This window comes from Phragmites australis, chromosome 18 (assembly GCF_958298935.1).
Source record: "Phragmites australis chromosome 18, lpPhrAust1.1, whole genome shotgun sequence".
Classification (NCBI taxonomy): Eukaryota; Viridiplantae; Streptophyta; class Magnoliopsida; order Poales; family Poaceae; genus Phragmites; species Phragmites australis.
The window spans coordinates 24,674,839-24,685,858 of record NC_084938.1 but is presented as its reverse complement, the minus strand read 5'-3'; the positions used below and the strand labels follow the sequence as shown (position 1 = coordinate 24,685,858).

The window sequence follows — 11,020 nt, the reverse complement described above, 5'->3', positions numbered from 1 at the left end:
CCAGTCATGGACCCATCCCGTGCCTCACACAGCAGACGCTCGTCCAATACCCGTGAGGCACAATCATGAGACGCACCTTCGTCTGCGACCCATCATGTGCTACGTTCTTGTGCTGAAGCCAAGGAGTTCACAGAGGCTCTTGGTCCCGAGCAGTGTACACTGAGTTTCCAGCCCTGTCAGTGGACACAACCTCCTCAGACTAGCTGACCATCCTTCTTTGCTAGATTTCTGTATGAGGCAAAGAAGGATGGCGATGTTGCCCGACTAGTATGCATCCCACATACAGGTTCGTCATTTTCTATTTGATCACCCTGCTTATCTTATTGTCATTGATTCGAATGCTCCTCTTCTGCGTTAGGCATTCCTAGAACACGCAGAGTTGATCAACAAACAAATCCCACACTTCTTGGTGATGCATATGCTCTTCGGCGGGGGTGTGATACCTGGTTTGTGTAGAAGACGACGAAGATCAGCGAATCTGAGAGGTACAAGAGCGCCCTCTACTATTCTACCTGAAAATGACGAGACCAATGCGGATGATGATTTCATGCCACCAATACCTCGACATTCCACCAGCCATACAGGAGAAGGTTCAACGAACACTACAAGAGGACGTTCACACACCACATCGACATGGTGTCTAACCAACAACGAAATAAGACGTGCTCCTACCGTGATAGCTTAAGATGACGACGACGACGATTTCATGTCACCTCGACCCCTCCCTCTGAGGCCTCCATCTCCGGAGGACCGTGATGACCGTGAAGATGATGTTGGATTTTCTTGTACCCATCCTCACAACTTCTAATCACCACCCCGGAGACGACAACCATCTTACCCTGATAGCCTTGACTGGCACAACTGGTATTCTTTCGCTAATTTACGTCGTCACTTTTCACCATCATCTTGAGATGATCAATGATATAAGGGTTAATGTTGTGCATGTTCAAACATACCTAAGTGTTAAGGTTGTCCGCCGCCTTAGAGACTACATGCTTTCTTTCTCACGTATTTTGAAATGTACAGTTAAATTAGCAAATAATTTCAAATTTTGTTGAAAGTTGACAATTACATGAAATGACAACACACCGGTAAATAATTTTAAATTTTGTTAAAATTTGCTAATTACATGAAGTGCCAACACACCGGCATAAAATGACAATTAAATTAGCAAATAATTTTAAATTTAGATGAAAGTTACCAATTACATGAAATAACAACATACCAGTATCAAATGACAAAATGAAATCGCAGCCAGCCACAGCCACGACCATATTTGGCAATTACATAAAATAACAACACGTGTAAAAATAATAATTTTGTCAGAAAATAGGCATTTTCAACACACGATGTGCCGAATACGGGCAACAGTGCCGTATTCGGCACGCTGTGTGCCGAAAATGACTTTTTCGATACACCGTATACTGAAAATGAATTTTCGGTACACCATATGCCGAATACGGATGCTAATTCATAAATACGACTATATATTATTTATTTTGATAAATACACTCATATATATTATCTAATTTTGGATTTTGACTTTCCGAACTTGTCATTGCATCGATCTCAGTACTCTACCGAAACAGTCCACAAGTAGAGTTCCTGTTTCGGCAGGCCGAGCTCAAAAGTAACCAGGCCGCATGAATCGTCGTATGAGAACTCAACTGCCCCTGAATCGACAGCAATGCTCTTCGGTCTCGTTGAGGAGTAAGCTCCAACGGTTCCCGAGCCGCGCACTTTGAGCTCGACGTCGGCGTCGTCCTCACCGTACCTCACCTCCCTCACCGCGCCGCCGGAGTTGAACATTCCGATCAGGCCGATCGGCGCGAAGGAGGCGCCGCTCGGCAGGTGTTTCACAGGGACGACGGTGAACACCTCGTACTCGCGCGATCTCAGTGTCACGGGCAAGGAAGCGTTCTTTGGTAGGTAGACCACCTCCCCTAAAAAATGGACACAAGATTGCTTGTTAGTGATCGGAAAGTAGTTCAGATGAAATAGGCAGGACTGTTTTTGTTGGCAATAATTCAGGGGAAATGATGATCTACCTCCTATGTGCGAATACACAATCACGTCGCCGTTCCAGTTGTGGTCAGCAACCTTTGCAAGGTAGTCCACATCCTGTGCCCGGATGACACCAGTCACTGTCCCGGGCTGCTTATCATGGATGAGATTCTTCTTCCCTACTCGGCACCAACCAGCACCTTGGCAGTTGAAGGCGCCAATAACACCGGAGTGTTCATTCAGATTCCATATCTTGAGAATGCTGCAAGCATGAAATGGTTTCAGAATAGTTTCAGCGTGGCATCAGCACATCGACTAGTAAGCAAAATAGATATAAGCTTACTGCTAACCTTTTGCCGTCCCTAGCAGGATCAGAAAACAGGCAGTCCCTGGTTGGTCTCCCGGGGAGTGTGGCGCGCAGGATCGATCCGTCAGGAAGCACAAGCTTCTTCAGCAAATTGAAGTCGTGGTTTCCAGGCTTGTCACTGAAGAATCACAAATAAACATCTAAGTCAACGCAAACGATTCATCACATCACAAACTAGAGCATTCTATACTTCCCAATCTTCTTCTGCTTACCTAACGTATATGGCGCAACCACCGACCGCTCGGGCTGCGGCGTGGTATTCAGCCATCGGGTGAACACTCTGGTGGCATGGAAACAAAATGCACATTAGCAGTCAGGGAATGAGTGGACTCATTGTATCGAGGGAGCAGAAGAAACTACAGATACCCACATGGAACATGTCCCAATCTGGCTGCATGAATTCTCCAAGAAAGACAGTGTTATACGCGACAGATGCGATGTGTATAGTATGGGAAGCCGGGTCTCTGGGCCAGAAATCATCCGAGGCTCTCACAACTGCACTCCTTTTTGAACTTTAGCAAGAGCGGGGACATGTGAATAACCTCACAATTTCAGGTAATTGCACCAAACAATACTTCCAAGGAGCAGCATAAGCTTACCTGTACAAGTTGTCTGTGTTGTGGCTCATGCATGATATTATGCCGTTGTCGGGGAAGTTCCTAGCGATGGAAGCTTCCAGGGCTTGATGATACCTCCTAGCCAGCAGTACTCTTCCCCCATGGCCAGCACCTAGTGTCTCGAGGATGTTCTGCACGTCTACTTTGACTCCATCGATCCCGGCAGATGCAAGGTAAGAATGGAGCTCATTGTAGAAACTGAATACTTTCTCAGGGTTCACAAGGGCAAGGCCATTAGTCGTTATGCTGTTCAAAGCATCACAGGGCTCGTTTTTCTGAACTCCCGGAGATGACACAGGGTACTGCATCTTCGATTCGTAGTGCTCCATTCCATCAACACCTGGCCTGACTCCACCCCAGTATCCAGTAATGGCATGCCATACATATACATACCTGAGTTGTTTGACACAATATGTCAGAAAGATGAACTTCGAAAAAATTGTCATTTGTAAACTGAATGAGGCAACAAATTATCGAATGATGTCATACTTCAGCTCATGTTTCCCTTTAATTTCATTGACTACATGCGCGAGGCCTTTTGCTGGATCATCTTCCCTGTGACCCTCCTTCCCATTTTTCTGAAACTTGTGGTTCTCTTTAATATGAGTCAACCTGTTTGCAAAGCTATAGACAGAAAGTAGGCGAATACCAGAAATTAGAACTGAAGCCCTATAACCTTCGTATAGAGATAAAGTATGACAGGCAAAGCATGAAATATGAATGCGTCCAGACTGCTTACTTGGCTGAATTATCAGTTAAGCACGCAGTTCCAGCAGGGTCCATGCTGACTGATTGCCATCCATCATCAATTATGATAAATTTAGGAGCAATTCCACCTTTTTCAAAACTGAAAATACAAGAGAGATATGTTGGAGTTTCAGTATACTTATAATGTGGTAGAAATTAGTAATGGGGAAATGGTGTGAGATTTGTAAGTACCTCTGTAATCCTTCCTTCACTCCTCCCGCGGTAACATTGGTGTAAAACGCATCCCATGTGCACCAGCCAAACCAGTTTAGCATGTCTGGAATCTGCAGCAAGTTGAAAGTTAAGAACTCCGAAACTGAAAGCAACCAAAATGCAGATTCCAGCTCTCCAAGTAACTTTTCACTACCTTCTTCTTTTCCCTATGAGAGAATGTCTGCAAGTGCCTCTCAACAGCTCTGTGAGAAGTTGATTGATGTTATTTCAGCGAGCAAGAAAAAAGTTGTTGACAAATTGAATCGGAAAGCTAAAAAGGTAACACAACACGCAAAATAATGGACTAAAATAAGATTATATATGAGTGAAGACATTGACTTACTTTACTGAATTTGTGATGACCTCAAACGGATCCGATCCGGCACCAACAAAAACCAGATGGGTGCCTTCGAAGGATTCCACAGCTGGATCTCCTATATTATTGTAATAAAGAATATTATTATATCTCATCATACTACAACTGTTATCAAGTTAAAGAAGAGTTATTTATATAGTTCTCTCAATTACCACTCTCCAAGCAAATCTCCAGTTCATCATCAGCGTTTCCCTGAAGGACAGCACGGAATGAGCCCTCCAATATCGGAAGGAAGACAGTGTAAACCGCAGATTGATCGGTACCATCGCCAGTGAATTGCGATCCATCGGTGCTCTCGACAATCAAGAACTGTGTCTCAAAGGGGATGTCACGGCCCAATGAGCCCATCCTCTGCGTCATCCACCACATCTTGAACCGGAACGTGCACATGAACCGCAGGTCTCTGCAACAGGAGCATACTGTGATTTCAGAGTTCTTTTCCCCTCATTCCTTTGTTGATGTTAACAAATTTTTTTCTTTCAAGCCTGTTATTTTTGTGTCATGGTTTGGAAAACTCCTCTTTTAATCAAGTAGTATTAAGAATTTGATGTGGCCAGCCAAGGGGTTCATTTTTACTATTGTTTCTTTTTTTAAAAAGAAAAAACAAGTGGTTCATTGATAGTTCTCTTCCCATTGGGAGAAGAACTATAAGGATGGGAAAGAAAAATAGGAACATAACTACAAAAGTAATCTTTCCAGCAAGAACAAAGCAGTGCAATGTTGAAATTTCACTGTTGCCCCTGACAGGGAAATGTCGAAAATCTAGACATCTGAAGCTTGGCATCCCAACAATTACTATTTACCAGTTATCTAGAGAACAATCCTTTTTAGACCATGAAATGCACAGTTCACCGCACACTCTGACAATATTATCTCCATTCGTGCAAACGAAAGAGGAAAACACTGGCGAAGCGTCCAAGAACAGAACGCGAACAAAGCTGAAGAGTAGCGCGCTTACCGGAGCTTCCCGACGGGGAAGACGCTGCTGCTGCCGGCGGGGGCCAACCGGACGCCAAGGAAGGCGCCGTTCGTCAGGCCTCCCCCGGCGGCCGGCGTGACGAGCACATTGCCGCTGACCTCCGTCAGGACCCTGGCCCCCAGCGCCACCAAGGTCCCGTCTTGGACCGCGATTCCTGCCCCCACCGTCATCTCCGCCCCTCAACCTTCGAATCGGCAACCCAGAGGCTCGAGAAATCTAGAGCGACAGCTCCGAGCAATCGGAATTTGTGGAGTGGAGTGAAGTGCCAAGGATTAACGCAACGGCGATGAGCTTTGGTCCGTCTCCACTCCCCTCTCCTCTCCTCCCCTCCCCGGTTATATAGTGCTGGGGGCGGGGAGCTTTTGCAACTTCGCCCCCTCGTTGTCTCTTCAATTCGAAGCTTTTTGTTGCCTGCATGGTGTCCATTCACTCGAGGAGAGGGAAACGGGATCATACTTGTTGGTTTGTGCGGCCGCCGCTATTTACATCGGTATTTCGATAAAATAGTGTATCTCTCCGACTGACTTACGAGACCACATGTATTAATGACATATGACGCAGAATGCCAAATCTTCGTGCTAAATTGGTAGGTAGTTAGAGTTGTCATTAGGAATGACAGTATTACCTATTTAACTACGAGTAAATATTTAATAGGATTGAATTTGTTTATTATTTGTTGTCCGCGGGTACGTTCGTAGGCACAAATCGTTATCCATCGCGTATATGGATGCCGGTATGAGTAAGACTTACTTATACCTGTGACACCCGTTTACCCGTCTATATATTTGATATGTCAGTCTAAGTTCCGAATCCAACCACGCTTGATACAGTGTCTTGTCTCTTCTCCACAAACTCTCTACCCTCTCTCATTATGTTCTCGTCTTTCTCATCTCCTAGTCTCTTTCTCTCTCTCCTCTCCGCTCAAACTCGAAAAGACACCCGAGGAGAACCATCGAGGTGACCGTGAGAGTGGACAGAGGGCGGTAGTTCTCAGACGGAGGGCTATCGATGGAGGCATCAACAACGACTCATCGTTGTAGGGTGGCGTGCGGTGATCTCCAACCAGATCTGACCGCAGCAAACACCCCTCTCCGTTGTCTGCCGACCGTCGCCCCTTTGTTGTCCGCCGCCCGAGTGCCCCGCCTCAACATCGACCCTCCACCGTCCACCGCCCAAGTGCCTCACCACAACGTCAACCCTTCGCCGTCCGCCGCTCGTCCACCGTGCCGCCCCGAGATTCCCACCATGTCGCGTCCTGTCCACCATGGCACCACCCGAGAGCCCCATCGCGGCACTGTCACTCCACCACTCGCCCACCACAGCATTGACCCTCCACTGTCTGTTGCTCATCCACGCGTCGCCACCTGAAAACCTTACCGCGCCACCGTCCATCCACCACGACACCGCTCGAGAGCCCCATCGCAGCACTGCCCTTCCATTGGTCCGCTTCCCAAGTGCTTCCCTACCCACTGCATGTCTGCTCAGATCCCGTCACTCACTACTCGTTCGCTCAGATCTTGCTAGCCATCGCCCATCCGCAGGTAATTAGGTATGCCTGCGGGCAACGAGTACCCGCGAGTGACGGATTTGTTCCCCACTCTTCGTCCACGGCGTTCACGGGTATACTACAGGCAAACTAAAATTCACATGTACGGATATTAAAAAAAAAAACACTACCTATACTCGTAATGTCCGATTGCCATCACTAGTTGTTACTCTCTTTTTTTTTCTCAGACAAAGATGTGTAGATCATGAAGCACGAACTATAATCAGTCTCGGGTCAACTCAAACTCCCGTGGAGCCAATCAAATCCGCAATAATGGATTCCGTGTTTGAAACAGCTACGCATAACTCGCCAAATTCGCCACCCATTTTCACTCTTCATCACTCCACATAGGATCCCTGTCAGGCGGCGCTGACCTTTGGCTCGCCACGTCAGCTCGAGCGGCGCACGGCGACCGCGTGACCCGAGCCGCAGATATTTCTGGCTGGGAAACGATTGAAGCGCCGGGGAACGAATCTCGAATTTTTTATTTTAAATAAAAATGCAAATACATCTGTCTCTTTTAAAAAAAATTACAAATTTTGACGCATATAGTTCGTTTGAAGGACGATGAGTAACAGAGATATGTTTAAAAGTAAAAATATTGCATTATAATGTCCTCAAAATTCAAAAAACTATTAAAATAGTAATATTTTTTTAAAAAAATATGTGACGCAGAGAATATTATCATCTAACTTAAAAAATTCCACTCAAATAATTACTTAGTCAAAAAAAACAAAAAAGATAAATATCTATAACCGTATCAGACGATACTTGCTGTCAGCTCACACTGGGTGACACCAACAAATATAAAATAAAAAAATCAACGAATCTCGGCGGAAAAGCGAAGCGGTCCATTTTATCCTCAGATTGGTACCACCACTGGGCGAGCGTGCAGCGTCCACCGTCCAGAGTGCGCGGGCCGCTCGCTCAGGACCGGTGGTAGGGCGGCGGGTATATGATCCGGTATATCATCTAACTTTGGGAGCTGGGGACGTTTGATGCGTGACACAAGGTTTGTTTGTTGCCTCCAATTTCCAAAGGCACACGTGCGCTCGTCGTTGGCATCAGCAGTCACATGCAATGCAAGCGACGCCTCTGAAACCTGGGGCGGGTTTGGTTTCTGGGACTGGGTAAGCAGAGTCGTATAGTAGGTTGAGGAGAGTAGATTAAGAGGGGTAATATTTATTGAAAAAAATATTTAGTTGTTTATATTTATCTGTACGATTAATTTGAAGTATGGTAGCTTGTAGGGGTGTCATGATTTCGACAGTAATTTTCACGAGTACTGATGTGTGATGAACTGAACCAGAAGCTATAGCTCTGACATGAATGAATAATATGTTAATCTAATTCTCCAAAGATTTCTAATGTAAGTCCGTAAGGGCTCAGATAGTAAATCAGGAACTTTTGTGGTGAACAGTACAGTCAGTTAAAATGAACAGAACAGGAAAGCATTTCCAAGCAAAAAAATGAAGTAAAAAACTACTGGCCCATGCAGGTCTCGAACCTGCGACCTTCGCGTTATTAGCACGACGCTCTAACCAGCTGAGCTAATAGGCCATTTTTTATCTACCAAACTATTTAATGCTAATAAAACGGTACACTTCAGGGACTCCAGCACTACACTGGACGGAGTGTCAATGCTGTTGTCCATTCTTTCTACCTTTGCACTTCGTCTTCGAGTAAACTAGTGTAAAAAGCGACCTGATGATACCATGCTGGAATACTGGAATCAGACCAAAATTTCACAGGTCATTTTTGCATAGTTTTAGCTGAGCAGAAGGGGGAGACACTTCAGTACCCTCCTCTCCTGGCTACACAAAGTCAATGCCGTTTTCTTCGCAAAAAAAAAAGAGTCAATTGTGTCTCCGACCCGAGTCGACTCTAGGTCTAGGTCTAATATGGCACATGCGGGGTCTGAAAATCCAAGTCCCACACCTTTAATTGTGTCTCCGTCTCCAATATTTCATTGGACCTGTTTCGCACAAGGGAAACTTGCGTCGAATTGTATATGTATAACTTTGAATGTTGCATTACGGGCGTACTAGTACACCATCGTATACGAATTAAATAAGTACACAAATGTAAAATACGGGGAAACATCACTTTATTCATTCATCATAGAATTACAAAGCACAATCCCGTGCCTCACACTACGCCAAGTACATATGACTAAATCAACTGGCAATTGCATGGCTCTTGGTTCCCGTGGCCTTGTGAGGCTGCCGGTGAATTACATCTGCAGTTTTGGACTACAGAATATCTTCAATTAAGCTACGCTTGATGATCGTCGTCTCCAAAATAAGAGCTTTCCCCAAGTATGCATAAACGGAATATATGAAATGTGGAGTGCCAGAGCCTCGTCGGCCTCTAGCAAAAAGATATATGACCTCATCATGCGGATCCTATAATGAAGTCTTAAAAAGTGTTCGGCCTCGTTGGTCGTGAACAAAGAAATTCCAACCTCGTTAGCCATGGAAGAGGGAAAGTCCCAACCTCATCAGTCAAGGAGAAAATGAGGAGACTTCAAATGGTACACCGGCCTTGACGATACGGATAAACGGATGTATGATGGTAGTGGGATTGTGCTCATGCAATGCTTAGGAGATTTCTCCTTGTGCAGGCTCATGAGATCATTGGCATGACACTTATTCGGGTGCTGGTTCGTCTCATGGTATGGATGTGAGAGTATTTGGCACTGGGTTTGCCAAATTTTCAAGGGTGGCGATATTGAAACTCTCACGGTTGCCATATAGATAGGCTTACCAGTAGAGCTTTGAGGACCGATCAAGCTAATAGAATAGGAACGAGCCGCACGTAGCCGGCTGCCGCGTTGCGAGGCTATTTGGGGCCGTGTGGTGATGGCAGACCAGCAGCTGCTCATATCGGCCTTTAGCAGCCCGGACTAGCAAAGAAGCCAGCCACTTCAAAACCTCAACGAGCTAAAGATACATGCAGAACGTAACCTTCATACACGTGTATGGATTCATTTGGAGGCAAGTTGATGCCATATGTTGGCTCGTACTACCGCTGTACTTGCATGTATAGAAGGTGTTGCGTACATGCATGATCCTGTAGCACGAATTTATTCTCTGAGAGGCTTTGGTACGGCCACTCAGCTACATGCGTATACGTATGTATGCCAAGGCTCCAAAGGCCATCACGTACGTGGGCTTGGATTATCTCGTAGCTTGCATGTGTATCCATCTCATGATTCTCATCATGTACACGTACGTATAGCCCTTCGTATTTGCTCCTTGCTTCTAGCTTATAGTTCAGATCAAGCTCGTGGCAGCTGTCCTAGAGCGCGGCCACGGCAACGTGCTCCACGCGGTTGAGAAGTTCGTCGGGGCGACGCAGACGACTTTGTCGATGACAGCGGTGAAGCGATGGAGCAGCGGCAGGGCTTCGACCCGGAGCGCAGATCGGTGATGGCAGGGACTCCGCAGGGAACACGACAGATGGCCTGGCCTCAGGTCTGCCATCATCGACGAAGTTTAGATGGCAACAACACAACGGCGACCGGGCAATCAGCAATCATGGCGTAGCACACTAACACACGGGCCGGCCATAATCAAGACAACGGCCATGACGCACGCGTGCACGTAGCAGGGATGAAACCACCATGGCATGGCCGGGCTTTCATACAAGCACAACGGCGAGTACCGGCGGCATGACGGCAGGACTATCGCGAGGGCTTTACCAACGCATGGCCAGAGTACGAGAATTCTCAAGCATCTACGGCACGATGGTGGCACTGTCAGAGGCCAGCCAGCAGCACTCATCGGCGCGCAACGAAGCCTGGCCGGTGGTAGCAAGAACACGATGCGGCGGCCAGCAGGCAAGAACTCCGGCAGGGCGGCAGCGCACAGAGGCCGCGGCAACATGGCGGCTCGTGCGGCTGTCCGCCCGAGCAGCAGGGCCTCGCCCCTTTTTTCTTCTCCCCGGGGGACACCACAAGGGCTCCGCCCCTTCCTCCAATCTGCGCCCCCCTCCTCTAATCTGTAGATCGATTCCTCTCTTATATAGGCCCCGGACGCAGAGATAAACTCGTAAACCGTTAGGATTTGGGGAGATTTTCGGCCGGAGCTCAATCTGATTTGGTCAAAGCCTGGAGATAAACATAAATTCGGTTGGGGCAGATTGAATCGGATTTGGGTCGAGCTAAAAT

General features: G+C 46.7%; 1 protein-coding gene and 1 non-coding gene across 2 annotated transcripts; both read right to left on the bottom strand.

The window, feature by feature from the left end:
* Positions 1–1,288: 1,288 nt before the first annotated feature.
* On the bottom strand, positions 1,289–5,692 carry LOC133899183 (probable galactinol--sucrose galactosyltransferase 1). The gene is made up of 13 exons (XM_062340149.1): positions 5,283–5,692; positions 4,477–4,727; positions 4,292–4,382; positions 4,103–4,151; positions 3,928–4,019; positions 3,728–3,835; positions 3,478–3,612; positions 2,971–3,381; positions 2,742–2,883; positions 2,584–2,651; positions 2,355–2,489; positions 2,049–2,266; positions 1,289–1,943 (listed from the first exon to the last, which is right to left on the bottom strand). The coding sequence occupies exons 1-13, from the start codon at positions 5,471–5,473 to the stop codon at positions 1,570–1,572; spliced, it is 2,265 nt and encodes a 754-aa protein (XP_062196133.1). The 5' UTR covers positions 5,474–5,692; the 3' UTR covers positions 1,289–1,569.
* A 2,643-nt stretch (positions 5,693–8,335) lies between these two features.
* Positions 8,336–8,409, bottom strand: TRNAI-AAU (transfer RNA isoleucine (anticodon AAU)). Its single transcript has one exon. It is a non-coding gene; the product is annotated as a tRNA-Ile (tRNA).
* Positions 8,410–11,020: the final 2,611 nt, after the last annotated feature.